The sequence below is a fragment of the Ambystoma mexicanum genome, chromosome 12, assembly GCF_040938575.1.
Source record: "Ambystoma mexicanum isolate Mex_15411 chromosome 12, UKY_AmexF1_1, whole genome shotgun sequence".
Classification (NCBI taxonomy): Eukaryota; Metazoa; Chordata; class Amphibia; order Caudata; family Ambystomatidae; genus Ambystoma; species Ambystoma mexicanum.
In genome coordinates this window covers 522,923,488-522,941,465 of record NC_090936.1, presented here as the reverse complement: position 1 = coordinate 522,941,465, position 17,978 = coordinate 522,923,488, and the positions used below count along the sequence as shown (strand labels likewise).

The window sequence follows — 17,978 nt, the reverse complement described above, 5'->3', positions numbered from 1 at the left end:
TGGTACTTTCTTGTTATGTTACTACAGATTTATAATTTTGATAGCCCTCTAAGCATACCAGAGAATTGGTTTTCATATCTGAATATTCCAAAGCCGGTGTTTGAATGTAGTTATTTCGCCATCACAGTGATTTTTATGGTATCAAGTGATTCCATCAGTGTTAAAAATAAACATTGGTGAAGCAATGTCTTTTTTCTCCCACTATCCAGCACGTTCCACACCTATTCTAGGACTGGAGTTTGTTTATATATTTATTTTCGTCCTAGAATTTCTTAAGAAGGGTGATTAGATGTAGAGAAATGTATTTTTGACATCAATAAGATTTTTCAACCAAGATTATCACCTACAACCCAAATGTTTCATTTATGGTCTTTTTGATCGTTTTTGAATCCCGGCAGCAAAAACTGTGGCGATAGCATTTCGATTGAAACCATTGGAAAAGGAGGGCAATTTGAAGGGGAATGGATTGTCTGGGGAGTATGGTCAGCATTCTTTTCAGCAGTCAAAGAGAAGCAGAAATTTGATGCTGACATTTTCTTTACCATCTTTAGAAAACCTATGGATATTAATTCCCTTTTAATAGGGTGCACTTACCATCAATTTTAAATTCAGCAAACAAGGTGGTGGAACGTTTCACTGCAAGAGGGTATGCAAGAAATAATTTGGCATCCACTGTGGAACCCGTAAAATAATTCAATATTCACAGTACCTTTTTGCCCCCTGAGAAAACATTTGGGGATCATAGGATAAGCAGACCATTGACCCCCTTATCAACAAGAACATATTTTGGGAGAGAGAAAGAAAGATAGATAAAAAGGGGGAAGTGCAGGAGGAGAAAGTGAAAGAGATTCTGTGGTAGCAGGGCATGAAGAGAGTACAGGGCAGTCGGTGGAATGAAGTAGGAGGGAGCAGGTGAAGGTAGTTTCAAGAGATAAGCAGAGAGAATGTGGTAACAGCAGGGTAGAGAGGTGTAGACAGTGGAGGTGTGGTAGATGAGAAGTGAGGGTAGGATGTGGAGATTGGAGTGGAGAGTAATAAGGAGATTAGAGTAAGAAGGGCGAAGAAGGAAGAAAAAAGTAAATTGGAGAAAAGAGTAGTAGAGAGAGGAACAGGAGAAGGGCAAAAGAAGAAGGGGGAGTGCAGAAAGAGTGTCAATATACGGGTGACAGAAGAGAGAGTGGGAAGATGTCTGCAGAGAGTAAGACAGTATTGGAGAGGGAGAGTGAGACTGAGAGTAGAACTGAGGGAGTACTAAGATTGGGGAGAGGACTGAAAAGTGGGTGACACTGAACCAAAGCATCAATTATTGGCAAATGTTTCCATCAAATCATATCAACAACCCTGGGGAGTGTTGGGGTTTTTGTCTTTTAGGGCAATATCTGGATTTGGTGGTATTTTCTCACTGTATCAATTTGGCAGTATATTGGCCGTAAACTGTTCTTACCATTAGAGATAGTTCAGTATTACCCTATTTTGATGATAATATATTGTTATCTTATATTAGCGGTAATTTTAGTGGTATCTTATTTTTGGTGGTATTTTTAGAATTGCCTTATTTTTGTGGTATAGTGGTGAGCATGTCTTTTTTATACTATCGCCCCATCATAGAACAAACTTTCCCTCATTGTAATTGTGACCCACCTTTGGCTGTCTGCAGGCACTCTGTGGATTTAGCACCTTTAGGGAACCCAGTGAGTTTATTCAGAATGTCACTTATTGTATGTAAACCGTGTTACTGACTTATGTACATTCAGTAACCTATGTGCTCTGAGGCATCGCTTTCTCTTCACACCATACAGAGAAAAGTGCATTCAAAACACATCCACACGCCTTCGTACCTTGCAGAGAAATATATAAGAATGACCAATAGACACATGAAAAAAAGCACAACAGAAAAACCCAATATACTTTCAGTACACGATGTATTACACAATTGTGGTAACAAGGTTACATTATGTGATGTTACAATCATTTGCTCTCACCATGTTATTCACAGCCTTGAGCCTACAAAAGATAACAGAGAAGAAAAAAAACAACAACAGAAACAAGCACTTTGCAATAGCAACTATGCAGAGAAATCTGACACGTCTTATATCAAAAATACATCATTTTTTTTATTCGGAACTCCTCCAGTTTGAATGCTAGCAAGCTGTCCTTTTTATGGGCTGCCAGCTGTGTTCAAGGCTGCATTCACCAAGCCCCCATTCATTTAGACATCAGTGGCACCTGAATCTCTGGCTGTTCGCATTCCGATCCCTAACAGCTCTGCCTATTTTTTTTTAGCCTAGCTCATTATAAAAACTCTCTCTGTCACTCTTCGGTCAGTCCTTTCCTGACATCAGCTTTTCTACCCCTTCATTTACCAATCAGATTTCAAGGATGTCCTGCACTATCTTCTCACCTGTTTAGAACAATGAATGCTTCAGTGTAAAATTGTTTCATCTGGTTCCTGCTGGGGCCTATTTCCCCATATAAAAAACTAACATGGAATGAATCTCACTGTGTTTAGAACTGCATTATATGTTAGATGAACAGTTAATGAGTTAGTAGGACAAATTAATATAGGATTAGTTAATTATATATATTTTTAATGCAGTCCCACACAGATTAAAACATCCAAATTGTAAAATAGGCACATTTTCTACATTTTAAAATGACAGCACACTGTGCTAAATGCTTCTGAACTAAACCCATTTTTCTGGTTTGGCTAAATGCTTTCCAAATTATTGCTTGGTGACTTATTGTCAAAAAGCTGTGCCGTTCCTCACACCTACTTTGAAATTGCTGCATTTACCTACTACCCAATGAAACCCCCACTTTTTCTCTTTTTGCATGAATATCCCTACATACTACCCTCCCTTTTCCGACAATTCCGGCTAATAAACCCATAATTGGAGGAAACGTGCATTAAACTTCAAAATGTACGTGTCCCGAGACATCTCTTTTTTTTCATTGTTGTTAGACGAATCACGGTTGAAATAATAGCATCTTGATAAAATGAACATTTAAACATTTCACAACAAACCATTGCTTAATCATAAAGCAAAAGTGAAGCAGATCCCAAATAAGGCCTACCAGTCCTCACACGTATGTGCATGTGTAATGAACCATCATATGCACATACTTCCAACTGAAGTGTCCATATATGTCCATATTTTACAATGTCTTTTTCAATTATAGTCTCTATGTATGTATGAAATGAACATTTCTCATTAGTATGCATACATGACAATAAAACAATGACATAAAATAAATAAATAAAATAAGTGGCTAACATAATTAACTAAAACAAATAAATAAAATAACAAAATTATTCATTAAAATTAAAATAAACAGTCTCCATTATTCGCCTTTCCAGTCTCAATTGGTAAAGCACAGGACAATACTATTCCCCACCAGCAATACTGCGGAATTAAGTTCAACTGACCACTGTTCCATTGATGGCATTCACCATCTTCATGACCGCACCTCTGAGATGTCCTGATCACCAAACTTTCATACTTGCATCCTTTTCAGTGGAATCTCTCCGGTTCAGCGCATGGGCTCTTCTCCACCGAAATCTTCTCTTTTGGCATCTCATTCTATTTATCTTCACCTCCATACTTAGGTCCGGAGGCTTTCCTGGATCCTTGGTCTTGAGGCCTCCCATGGACTCCTGCGGTCCCCGGCTCATCAGTCTCCGGTCCCTACCACAACAATAGGTTAGTAGACTCTAAATCAAATAGAAAAGGAACAGATTAAGTACATAATACAAAACAATTTTCTATCCCTTTCACCACTCAGCCAAACATAAAAATGTTCTCTTAAGCCATCATGACTTATTGCTTTTGTATTTGCAAATAAACACACATTAGAGAAACAAACAATATTTACATCTCACGTTATTATGCATCACAACAATCTGCATGAAAACTAACTTTACAACACTGTACTATAATAGATTAATCTTTTTTTAAGGATAAATGTGACAATCTTATTTGCTTCTTGATTGACTGGTTTACCACTATATTTTTGGTTTCATATGGAATGAAACACACCACCTTGATATTATGTCAACCAAATGCATTATGAAATAGTCAACGGTTCTTCAATGCATCTGTCAATATACCAGCTCACTATGTTTTTGTCATTTACATTCAGCTTCCTTTTCCACACAATCAGCACACTCAACCCATCTCCACCTGTTCAAGTCTGGATTTCATGCTTTGGATGACAGAGCTTAATTTGGTTACCATGGACAAATTGCTTTGTCACTATTTCACCCTCTATCTTTAATATTTTGTACAATACAGGGGGATATTTTATCTACAATTTTAAATTGTGCCTTGCCATGCTATGAGGAATTTTGAATTTGTATGTTTGCTTTTATCAAAATGGAACTTGTATACCTGATCACCTATCTTATATTCTTTCACAGATGTATTTGTATCATAATAGGATTTTGCTCTCTCAGCAGCACTTCCCAAATTTCGCTGTACAAACGCAAATGCATGTTGTAAATTCCTCCTCAATTCTTCCACATACTCGTGAACTGTAGAGGCACTGTGTTTACTCATGCGCCCTGTACAATAAATGTTGTGGCAGTACCATTTTTCTTCCTGTGAACACCTCATGAGGACTGATACCTGTTGCTTTAGCAGGAGTCGACGTAATGGCCATTAACACTAAAGGTAAGTGGAGATCCCAATTGGAACCTGCCTCTGCGACAAACTTTCTTAGTTTCTCCATGACAGATCTATTACAACGTTCAACATTCCCCGAAGAGGTGGGCCGATATGCAATATGCAATTTCCTTTTTACCCCCAATATCTGCCACACCTTGCTCATTAAGGTGCTTCTGTAATAACTTCCTCTGTCTGACTCTATTCTTTGTGGTAACCCAAATCTTGAAAATATGTGATTTCCTAGCAATTTAGCTTCTGTTTGTGCACTACAATCTGGCGCAGGAGTGCATTCTACCCATTTTGACATTAAACATGCCACCGTCAATAAATACCGATTTGCCCTACGATCTCTTTACAGGCCCTACATAGTCGATTTGCAAATCCGACCACGGAAGTGTTAAGCCTCTTTTCATTAATGGAGCTCTATGCATTGGTGAAGCAGGTTTAAATTGTGCACATCCCAGACCCCCCATAGTATATAATTCCACATCTTCAGACATGTGTGGGCAGTAAGCAATATCTTTCAATATTTCTAAAGTCTTTTGTGAACCTCTGTGTCCTGCAGTTATTACATCATGTGCATGGTGTAACATTAGCCCTCTGAATGAAAGAGGTACCACCCATTGTATCTGCCCTGTTATGGATTCCCTGCCTGATCATCAGACCATCCTGTAGTTTAATTTGTTTTTTGTTCTTTAATAACACTCTCAACTCTTCTTTTCTTGTACAATCATTTTCAGTTAAAGGATTTTTTTATGGGGTCCATCAAATGATTATAATAGACCCCCAATACTGGATCTTCTTTTTGTGCCTTAATCAGATCCTGATCTGGTATATCATAACTCCATTACACTACAGGTTGTTCAACTTCTTTTGGAGATTTAGAGCATGTAACTGCATCTACTAGTATTTCACCAATTAGGGGTTCAATGGGAAACAATTCTCCCATAATTCTCCCATAACAGCCCCAATCTTGGCCAATTGATCTGCTCTATCATTTCCCTCCTTATCCTCCCTGGTGTTTTCAAATGTCCACACATTTTTCTCCAGTATATTGTTAAATCATTCTCTGACACTGGTTCAAATCATGTTTTTGAGATAACACTGCTGACATACACGGCTCAGTGAATCCTATTCCTACAAAAAAAACTTTATTCCTTATGGGATAGGCCAAGCCTGGTGCCTTTCTGAAACATTCCTTCAATTTAGCAACTGCCTCAGACTGCTACTTTTCCCATTTCCAGGGTTAATTCAGTTTCAATAGTTTAGTCAATTGTTGAGCACTTTTAGCATAATTTCCAATACATTTCCTGTTATATCCTGTCATTCCTAATAGACTTTTTAAATCTTTCATGTTTTAAGGATCTTTCAATTTCTGTATGGCCTCTACCTTTTTCTTTTGTGGATTTAACCCATGTTCAGTTAATTCATGGCCTAAGAAATTTACCTTTTTCTTGCACCATTAGGCTTTCTGTAAAGATACTTTGGCACCTGCCTTCTGCAATTGGTCAAGTACAGGTCTAATTTCATCAAAATTACTTTGTAGACTTTACGTTTTTATCAGGACATCATCCACATAAACTATGGTCCCTCTTTCTGCCGCATCTGGCATAGCTTTTCACAAAAATATGCCAAATTCGCTCCCACTATTGACATACCCAGATGGTGTTCTGGACCAAGCATATTGCATCTTATGAAATGAAAATGCAAACAAATTCTGAATATCTTCTGCCAATGGCACATACCAGTACCCAGATGTAAGATCTAACGTGGTAAACGCCTTTGACCCATGCACCTGAGCAAGGCCTTGATCAATGAATGGCAGCGGCCATCTAGACACTGGCACTCTTTCATTTAATTCCCTCAGGTGTGCACACAGACGCCATTGACCATTTGGCTTTGATACAGACATAATGGGAGTGTTGGAGGTACTATGAATGGGTCTGATAATTCCCCTAGACTCCAAGTTTTTAATTATCTCTGCCAATGACTCTAAGCATGCCAGTGGCAATCAATATTGGCGCAAAAATATTGGATTTCTACCACACCCCGTTGGTAATGTGGCAACATGTAAATCAGTTAGGCCGCAATCATATGCGTCTTTGGCAAAAACTTCCTTAAATTCCATACATATTTTTCTCAATTAATTCTTATTCTCTTGGCTATCACAGGCATCTGCTAACAGAATTTGCTCCTCTACCATTTTTGAAAATTCTGGGAAATCCTCCAATGGAGGAACCTCTGTGATTTCTTCCAACCATGTGGCTGTATCTCTCTGCAGAGTTGCCACTTTTAAATATTTTGGCATATTAGCCTCCATTTCAATGTGCTGATTTCCTGTTTCATTTTCATTTAAATCAAATCATATGCAATTCTCTTGGTGACAGCACACTGTCTAATTGGAATCATAAGGGTATACAGACTGAATTTTGAACATCCCTTTGGGTTGAGAATCCAGGGACTCTGGCAACATACTCTGTGCATCTACATATCTCTCATGGATATTTCCAATCATCATATTGTTGAAATCTTCAGTATAATGTGATTTTTGTATTGCCATTCCTAGCATGGAATTATCTTCTAAATAAATGTCTTGTCACCCTTTATTATCCACCATGATTTTGACGGACCCCACCCCAATATCTACCAATGGGGTATATTCATAGTTCAGCCCTTGCTGTTTCATGGACTCATTCAAGCACACAAATGCATCAGAATCCTTCATTTGCTGTCCATTTTTGCGCTTTAGTGTTATAGCAACCTGCCCGGTGAATGCAGGAATAGTAATATCCTCCTTCATCTGTAGTTCAATTGCATATGGCACCAAATGTGCACAATGATAAGCCTTTCTTTTGTCTTCAAATTCGGGCACAGGCCGATATTTTTTGGTTAGGAAATCTAACACCATACACATCCTGTGCATGATATCATTGCCCAGGTAAAAATCATTTTGTGTTCCACTCACTATCCACATATTGTGGTAGAAGGTTTTTTGTCCAACAATAATCTTTAGCATGCACCTTCCTGCAATTCGATTTTCAAAATCTGGATTGTCCAATCCAGAGATGTATTGGTTTTTAATTCTAAACTTTGGGATCTCCTCCCTTTCTAATATTCTCTGAAGTAATTTCTCATTAATAAAACTCCTTTCCTGTTTAAGTGCCAAAGTGGCTTTTATCACTTCAGAATGGCCATTTATACCAACATGAATCCATGGCTGATCATCTTCCATGTATATCAGCAAGAGTGGTGATGCGTTTTTCTGTGTCTGCTTTAGGGATGGTGTTTTGTTTGCACTTCTCTTCTTCTATTTCAGTATGCCATTTCTTCACAGGATCCAAATAAATCTGCACAGATTGTTTTTCTTTTTCACTTTGCATTTTGTCCTGACACATTAGGAGTTTAGGAATTTGGTTAGTGTCTGTCAATCTATATGCCGAGCCTCCATATTCAAATGAGAGAGAGAAATGAAAGTCCCACCTCTCTTGTACCCACTTCCCCATCAGACGAGAAGTTAGGGGCTTACACACATTTCTCCGTTTCCAGTATAGCAACCGACACGTCTTGAAATATTCTGACTCTAGCTCCTCACAGTCAACAATATCCATTAACCTTGCTCTGTCCAGAATGTCCATCCAGTCTCTGAAGTAGCTACATTTCTCTAGCACTGACGTATGGCCTGCACAGGGGAATGCCCTTTTCCTCCTCATACAGGATGTTCATGACATTTTTCACGTTTTTCTTGCACTCTCCAGTGAGCTCTCCTTCTTTGGGGGGCGGATTCCCAAAAAGCATGGGTTGTTTTGCCTCTTGCAGTTGTCCATACCATCTACCTTACCTTCAAGCAGAATTTCTTATCTTTCTGCTTCCAATATTTCATTCATGATTCCAATCTCAGCTCCAATATCTTGCTAACATTTGATTACTCTTAAGGGCTTCCATTCGTTTCACCCGCTTGTCCACTGTGCCTTTAAGCTCTGACAATGAAGCTTACAGATTTGCTCCCGCAGATGAGCACCTTGATCTCTCTAATTCAAGTTATCTGTTGTGGTCTAAGCGGTCTGTCCGGCGGCGCTGACCGTCAGGTGAGCTGGAATGTAGCAGTACCTACTTGTGGCCCAATCTTTGTTTCAAATGTAACATGAACCCTAAGCTGATACTGTTAGTCCTTTTAATCCCTCCTCTATAAGATACCCTTCCAGGGCTACTCTCTTTCAAGGCTCCTAGGACATGGGAAGAAGGTTGGGAGTGGGATATGATCTCCACATTACCCTCAGTTCCACAGGGTGCAGGAAGGCCCCCATTATCCCAGGCAATTTCCCAGTGGCCCCAGTAAAATATCAACCAGTGTAGAAGGAGGCAAGGAGAGGAAGACCTCTCTCTGCCCCTCCTCTCTGGTTCTTCTCTTTCAAAACCACCCTCCACTGCTACCCACTCAACAGAGCACTCTTTCCATAGGATGTACGCCTGCACTCCCCTCTAACTCCCACCACATCACTGCAGCCAAGGACCCAACTTACACTGTACCAGGCTCTGAGAATGAATTTTGACTCCCCACCATCCCAGTGCAGTGTACGGGAAGGCTGTTTTAAACCATCTTCCTATCCGGTCACAAACTGCAAGCTCCTGGTATGTTTCCAGGACCCGACACTGAAGGCAGCTCTTCCCCAGGCTCTCTCGCGGGCTTCCTTGCTTCCACTCTGTTAACTCACCTTGGGGCGCCTCAGTGTTGCAATTTCCTTGGACTTCACAGTGCTTCCTTAGTCAGATCCCACACCGAGGAGTAGTCTAGATATGTGACGGCATCTGCTCCAAACGTTGATTTCTTTGAGGGCTTTCAGAGCCCGACACTTATGTGACCTATGTTGCCGATGCCCCCTCTTCTGCTCAGCCAACCACTGGCTGTAAGATACCCAAATAAGAGTGAGTAGCTTTTAAAAAATAGACACAAAAACAATTGTTTTAGTATGAAAGAGTCACAAACATGATTTTCATGTTTAATTACTAGTGGGAAATTGGAGGGCAAACAACATTAGAACTACTAAACAATGAAAAGTCGAATGAGAACGAGACAGATAATGCACTATAATACACTTGCTAAAGAGAGATGAGAAAGTAGTGACAGGGATCAGTATGAGAGGTAACACGGTAGAGGAAAGACAACCTTGTTTAACAAAACACAAGAATGACCCTCAGACCACAAAACACACAAAAGCATATTTGAAATTCAGTGTAGCAACATTAAAATGATTCACTGCAATAGTTCTTCATTAAAGCAATGACTTATCATCTGCATAATCTAAACATAATGAATTGTGAGACAAGCTTTATTTTAATTTCTGTTTTCCTTTTAGAAATTGTGGTAGCCCCGAGTCAAGGTACTAATACAGGAGTGGGTAAGTAAGGGTGTATTGAGCATGTTGAGCAGCATGTGTTTAAATAGAACAATTGAGAATGATTGGTGGTTTCTTGGTATGTGACTACAGATTTATAATTTTGATAGGCCTCTAAGCATACCAGAGAATTGGTTTTCATATCTGAATATTCTATAGCCTGTGTTTGAATGTAGTTATTTAGCTATCACAGTGCTTTTTAAGGTATCAAGTGATTACATCAGTGTTAAAAATAAACTTTGGCGACACAATGGGCCTCATTACAACTCAGGCGGTAAGGGTTTTACGGCGGCGCAAACAGCGCCGACCCTTACCGCCTGAGTACGAGGTCCCTTAGCGCCATGGAGGTTTTAACACCTGCTTTTAGCAGGTGTTAAAATCCATGGCGCTAAGGGACCATGGAGTTAATTACGCCACCGTAATTTACGGTGGCGTAATTAACGCCTTCCCCACTCCCATTATGCCCTATGGAGCAAAATGGGAATGGGGAAGTGTAAATGGGAAAATGGGGATTTACCGCCCCGCCAAGGTCGGAATGGGGCGGTAAATCCGCCAACCACCATGGCGTAAACGTAGTTTACGCCATGGTGGTAAAGTCACGGCCCAGGCGGTAATTTACCGCCTGGGTCGTAATGAGGCCCAATGTCTTTTTTCCCCCACTATCCAGCATGTTCCACACCTATTCTAGGACTGGAGTTTGTTTAAATATTTATTTTCGTCCTAGAATTTCTTAGGAAGGATGATTAGATGGAGAGAAAAAGATTATTGCCTTCAATAAGATTTTTCAAGCAATATTATCGCATACAACCCATTTTACATTGATATTGATATTTTATTTCTATCGCGCTCGTACATAAGTGTTTCAGAGTGCGACAAAGCAAGGCAGGGGAACAGGGGAGAACAAAACAACGATCTTACTAGGCCCAGTGACACTGAGAATGCGCAAGCGCATGTGAGACGGGGAGGGGAAAAGTGCATGGAAGGGGGGAGAAGTGGAAAGTGCCAAGCAAAGGAGAAACAAATAAGTAATAATAAAGAATAAAGGCAACAAACAGTGGTAGTGGAGTCAGCAGTTGACAAGTGCTAGGTTTAAGGCAGCAGACAGGGTAGGTCTGATAAGTGCGGGAAGAAAAAGGGGGGGCTGTATCGGTACATATACAGACCCCAGTGCAAGGAGTGGCCCGGAGGCAGAGCAGGAGGGTGGCAGGGTGAGCAGGTGCCTGGGCCCAGAGGACAGAGGGTGGCCAGGTGCACGGTGCCAACGGAGAACAGATTAGCAGGGGATAGGGGGAGCGAAGGTAGAAGAAAAGAGGAAGGTCTTGAGGTGCTTCCGGAAACGGAGATGTTTCTCCTTAAGTTTTAGAGTGGCAAATGTTTCATTTGTGGTCTTTTTGATCATTTTTAAATCCCGGCAGCAAAAACTGTGGCCATAGTATTTCCATGTACCATCTGTAAAGGAGGGCAATTTGAAGGGGAACGGATTGTCTTGGGAGGATGGTTAGCAGTTTTTTCGGCAGTCAAAGAGAAGCAGCAATTTGATGCTGAATTTTTCTTTACCAGCTTTAGAAAACCTATGGATAGTATATCCCTTTCAATAGGGTGCACTTACCATCAATTTAAAATTCAGCAAAAAGGTGGTGAAACGTTTTGCTGCAAGAGAGTGTGGAAGAAATAAGCTGGTATCCACTGTGGAACCCGTAAAAGTAATTCCATGTACACAATTACTTTTTGCCCCCTGAGAAAACATTTGGGGATCATAGGATAAACAGACCATTGGCACCTTTATCAACAAGAACATATTTGCGGAGAGAGAAAGAACGATAGAAAGGGGGAAGTGCAGGAGGATAAGAGAGAGAGAGTGAAAGTGAGAGAGAGTGTGTGGTAGATGGGTGTGAAGAGAGTACAGGGCAGTAGGTGGAGTGACGTAGGAGGGAGCAGGGGAAAGTAGTTGCAAGAGATAAGCAAAAAGAAGGTGGTAAGGGCAGGGTAGAGAGGTGTACGCAGTGGATTTGGGGTAGACAAGAAGTGAAGATAGGAATGTGGAGATTGGAGGGGAGAGTAACAAGGAGAGTAGAGTAGAGAGGGGTGAAGAAGGAAGAAGAAAGTACATTGGAGAAAAGAGTAGTAGAGAGGAAAAGGAGAAGGGTAAATAGAAGAAGGGGCAGTACAGAGAGAGTGTGAACATCAGGGTGACAGAAGCGAGAGTGGGAAGATAACTGCAGGGAGTGAGACAGGATGGGAAAAGGAGAGCGAGACTGAGAGTAGAAAAGAGGTAGTAGTAAGATTGGGGAGACGACTGAAAAAGGAGTGATTGGGGGTGACACTGAACCAAAGCATCTATTATTGGCATATTTTTCCATTAAGTCATATCAACAACGCTGGGGAGTTTTAGGCTAGGGCATATTGAGAAAACCAAGGGTGGGAGCCAGATAGATAAGGCTATTGCATGTAGACTACCACTAACACCTAGCACTAGATAGTTGGCGATATCTATCTCTAGTTGAAAACCTACAGACTAGGGAGTACTGGGCTAGGGAGGTGAGAAGCCCACAGGAGGACTAGAGAGGGATGCCCCATAGTGTACCCACCCTACCTCCTAGCTTTGGTACCTACCACTGAATAATCCACTCAAATTAACATCAATCAGTCTGTCTATATTAGCATTGAATAATCTGCACATCTTAAATTGTTTAGAAAAATTAAAACACACAAAATCTCTTGGAGACTCTGAAAGGTCAGTTGTGTTTATTTCTGACAACATCATCAGATTCAAGATTTGTCTTAGAATGTCTTCATCATTCCTACCCATGATAAAGCCCACCTGATCTCTATGTACTAAGGATGGAAGTAAAGTTCAAGACTAGTGGCCAATATCCTTGTAATATTTTAACATCAAAGTTAAGTAAGGAGATTGGCCTGGATCCTGAGCATACTGTGTGTTCCCTACCCACTTTTGGTATCACCATTATTAAGAGGAGCGCTACACTCCAGCAAGAGCCCATTATAAACCTGTATTAACAAAGGAGAGGGGGGCTCTGAAAATGACTTGTAAAAAGTGATGTTAAAACCCTACTCTCCTGTTGCCTGGGCCACTTTCAACCATTGAATAGCAGTTTCTACTGCCTAATGCAACTAAACGTTCTGCCTCTGTTGAGGTGAGTTTCAGAACCTCTGCCCCTTGAAAATATGTTGACATATCTTCCATTTCACACTCCTTCCTGTTACATAATGCTTCGTAGTACTGGGCAAAACAATGTGCGACTTCAAGCAGATGGTCCCATTCTACCCCCTCTCCACCATTGATCTTCGTCAACATCCTATCTATCCTTTGCGCTCCTGTTTTATCCATCAGAAGAGTCGTAGATGTATCACCTTCCTCATAATATTTCTGCCTAACCAATCTATATATTTTTTCTATGCCCATCGGCTGGATATGCCTCTTACTTTCGATTTCATGAATCAACTCTTTATCGTTCCATCAGAGCATCTATAACTCCTTCTCAAGCCTTTGTATGTCTTTGCTCTCTTTTTTGGGATCTCTCTGCTATCTGTAGTCCCCTTGTGGTAGCCTTTGCTGTCTCCCACACTGTTTCTAGAAACCATTCCATAGTCATTTACTTCAAAGAACTGCCATATCTCTTCAGCTCAGACAAATCCTTTAAAATCTTGTCTCTCTGGAGGTTATTACAGTGCCATCTATTTATACTTCCCCATCTACTTTCCAAGTTCATATCCATTAACAACATACAGTTGGTCTGACCATCCTACTACTACTGTCTTGGGGGCCTCTGATATGTACTCCCTTCCTTTCTCTACAAGAAAATAGTATAATCATTGTTTAAGGCTTACTGGGGTTAGAGAGAAGTTTAAACCCTTTATCCACTCACTTCACCTCCCTTAAAATATCACACCAAGAATGATGTTACTGGCCCCATCATTTACTAATTGTATACCCCCCTCTCCTCTATCACCACCCACAAACTCCAGTCCAATAGCAGGTCCCTAATCATATTGAAATCTCCATCTATTATCCTAATGCCCTGTGCCATTGATCAATCATCTTAAATGATTTCTGAATGACCTTCAACAGTCAGGTTTTAGGGATATAAAAAGCAAATAACATGAGCCTTTTCCCAGTCATCCTACCTTTTATCATTAGTGAACTTCTCTCCAAATCTTTTTTAATCTACACTTCATCAAATGATATGTTGGTTCACAAAATAATTCCTCTGCCTCCTACCTTTTTAGATTTCGCCAAAGCTTAAAAGGTGTGTCATATAAGGGTGGCAAACCTCACTCTTTGTTTAACTTTATCCAAATTACCTGGGGGCGGGGGGATTCAATGGTCCCTTTTGGTTTCTCCAGTTATTCAATGTAAAGTTCTTCCCCCCACTCAAATGTCCACATTGTGCCTGATAGGTCTGGATGTCCTCCCTCATTTTGCCCTTTGTAAACCATACCCAACTATTGCAAACCTCAATAAAGTTAACATCAATTCCAGTTTGATTCTAAACTACCAGTTAAAATGCACAGATAAATCCAACCACTGGGCACAATCCCCCCCACCTCATATCCAAGCATCAGAATATGTGCACACTTGCTAGACACCCCAACTAATCAAAGCCCCAAACAGTTCTTGTCATCACCACAGACCCTCTAACCTTCGACCCTCTTCTGACTATCCCCTTCCAACAAACCACCAGATATTAAGTGAATCTTAATCCCTTTTGAAGCATTTTTCTGCTATGGTCCCTTAGGGAGACAAGGCAGTGAACCTTCTGATTCTTCAAACATATTCTGCTTTGCAAACTTGTCCCTCCCCCTGAGAATGCTCTCAAAAAGTTTCTTGTTTAGCTTTATCCGGGAAACGGTCTTTTTAGACAGATGTTTTGCAAAGCTCTTTTAGCAGTCTGTCAATCGATATGTCGAGCCTCTATATTAAAATGAGAGAGAGAGAGAGAGAAATGAAGGCCCCACCTCTCTTGTACCCACTTCCCCATCAGACGAGAAGTTAGGGGCTTACACACATTTTTGCATGTCCAGTGTAGCAACCGAGAAGTCTTAAAATATTCTCACTTTAGCTCCCTCACAGTTAACAATATCCTTCATCCTTGCTCTGTCCACAATGTCCATCCAGTCTCTGAAGTATTTACCCTTCTCTAACACTGAGTTATGGCCTCCATGTGGGCATTCACCACTGCACAGTCTGTTGTCTGTTGAGCATCAACTTCTTGCCCTTTTCCTCATCATTCAGAATGTTCATGACTCTTTTCACTTTTTTCTTGAGATCTCACATAGGTTCCCCTTCTTTGTGGGTTATTCTTAAAAAGCGTAGGTTATTTTGCCTCTTGCAGTTTTCCTATTTTCCACCTTCTAGCTGAATTCCTTGCTCCCAATATTTGATTACTGATTCCAATCTCAACTCCAATATCCCGCTAGCATTTGATTACTCTCAATGGGTTCCATTTGATTGGCAGTGAAGCTTGCTGATCTGATTGAAACACATTTAGCTCTCAGAAAATACACAGAATGTCTGATTCAGAAGCTGCCTCCACTTTGTCCAAGTTATATGTTGTGGTGTAATTCATCTGTCCTGCCATGCTGGCCATCAGGTTAGACTGAATGTAGCAGTACATACTCGTGGCCCGATCTTTGTTTCAAATGTAGTCCGACCTCAAAGTTGGCCCCGTCAATCCTGTCAATCCTTCCTCCATTTGATCAACTTCCAGGGCTTCTGTCTTTCAAGGCTCCTATGACAGGGCAAGAAGATGAGGTGTGGGATCTGCCCTCAATATGACCCTTAGTTCCACTTGGTGCGGAAAGGTCCTCCATGGCTCCCAGGCAATTGCCCATTGGCCCCAGCAAAATATCAACCTGTGCTGGAGGAGGCAGTGGGAGGAAGGCTTCTCACCCTCCACTCTGGTGCTTCTCTCCCAAGACTCCCCCCTGCTGCTACTGCCTCAACGGGACATGCTGTCCATAGCCAGTACGGCTGTGCCATTCCCTCTAGCTTCGACCATATCAGAGCAGCCAAGGATCCAGCACTGCTGTACTGGGCTCAGCAAACAAATCTTGACTCTCCACGATCCCAGGCTGAGGCACAAGAAGGCTGCATTAAACCATCTCAACAACCAGTCATGAGCTGCAAGCTCCTGGTACGTTGCCGGCACCCGTGACTGAAGGTGCCTCTTCCTCTGGCTCTCTCTCAGACCTCCTTGCTTCCCACTCTGTTAACTCACCGTCAGGCACCTTTGCATTAATTTGCCACTTTTTGGGGTTTTAAGGAGAGGTCTACATGTGTGCCAGTGTCTGCTCCAGAAGTTGATTTCTGTGAGGGCTTTTGGAGCCCAGCAATTAGGCGGCCCATATTGCCTGTGCCCCATCTCCTACCCAACCAGCCATTGGCTGTGAGCTACCCAAATTAGAGTGAGTGGCATTTAAAAATAGACACAAAAAATAATTTAGAATGGAAAAGTCAAAAACAAGACCTTCATGCCTAATTACGTGTGGGAAAGAAGAGGGGAAACAATATCAGAAGGGCTAAAAAACAAAAAGCCAAATGAGGATGAGACAGATAATGCACTAACCAAAGAGAGAAGAGGGGAAAGTAGTGACAAGAAACAGTATGACAGGTAACAAGGTAGGGGAAAGACAACCTTGTTTAACAAAACACAAGAAAGACCCTCACACCACAACCACATATAAATATATTTAAAAATAAGTGTAGCAACATTAAAATGATTGACTACAATAGTTGTTCATTAAAGCAAAAACCTGCATTCACGTAAGTCATCTATATAATATACACATAATGAATTGTGTGACAAGCTTTATTTCGATTTCTGTTTTCCTTTTAGAAATTGTGGTAGTCCCAAGTCAAAGTACTAATACAGAAGTAGGTAAGTGAGGTTGTTTTGAGGATTTCTAAGAGAATAAAGTGCAGGTGATTTGTTGAGCCTACATTGTTGGTTTAAGAGGGATTTTGTATGAAGTGTACTTGCAAATAACCCTGCAATATGTAAGCAGCATTCTGATGTCCCTGACAGCTTCATAGCATATTGAGCAGCAGGTGTTTAAATAGAAGATATTGAGAATCAATGGTGCTTTCTTGGTATGTTAGTATATATTTATAATTCGGGGAGGGCCTCTAACCATTCCAGAGAAAGATGTCTCATGTTTGAACAATCTAAAACCTGTGTTTGACTGTAGTTATTTAGCTAGCACACTAAATGTTAAGGTATCAAATGAATACACCTGTGTTAAAAAAAGTAATTGGTGAAGCAATGTCTTTTTCTCCCACTATACAGCACGTCCCCCGCCTATTCTAGCAATGGAGTTTGTTTATATATTTATTTTGGTCCTAGAATTTCTTGACAAGGATAATTAGATGTAGAGAAAACAAATATTGACCCCAAAATGTTTTTCTACCAATATGATCACACACAACCCATTTTACAGGGCACATTTTTCATGTGGGGTCTTTTTGATTGTTTAACAATCCCGGCAGCAAAAACAGTGACCATAGCATTTTCATGTAACATCTGCAAAGGAGAGCAGTTTGAAGGGAAATGGGTTGTATGGCAATTCAAGGGAAACTAATGGAGTGGACTGGTCAGCATTTTTGTCAGCAGTCAAAGAGATGCAGCAATTTCATGCTGAATTTATCTTTACCATCTTTAGTAAACCGATGGATAGTAATTTGACAAGATCCACGGACACAGGTAAGTGAGTTTAACTGTTTATTGTATGGACCCCAAAGACGAGCAGCCGCCACCAGAGGATCCAGGAACCAACTGGCCCATGTGGAATGTTGATGCCTGAACAGCCATCAACATTCCACACGCGCCTGGACATATTACAACATATCCTCTATTACAACATAATTCTATTTTAATAGGGTACACTTACCATCAATTTTAAA

At 40.8% G+C, this 17,978-nt stretch overlaps 1 protein-coding gene across 1 annotated transcript in view; it reads left to right on the top strand.

Annotated features, from left to right (window-relative positions):
* LOC138514504 (uncharacterized) overlaps positions 1-17,978 on the top strand; it is a 222,183-nt gene that overhangs the window by 79,432 nt on the left and 124,773 nt on the right. The window contains exons 3-4 of the mRNA XM_069629978.1: positions 10,019-10,060; positions 16,915-16,956. Coding sequence (XP_069486079.1) covers positions 10,019-10,060; positions 16,915-16,956 — 84 coding nt within the window. The remainder of the gene's footprint in view (positions 1-10,018; positions 10,061-16,914; positions 16,957-17,978) is intronic.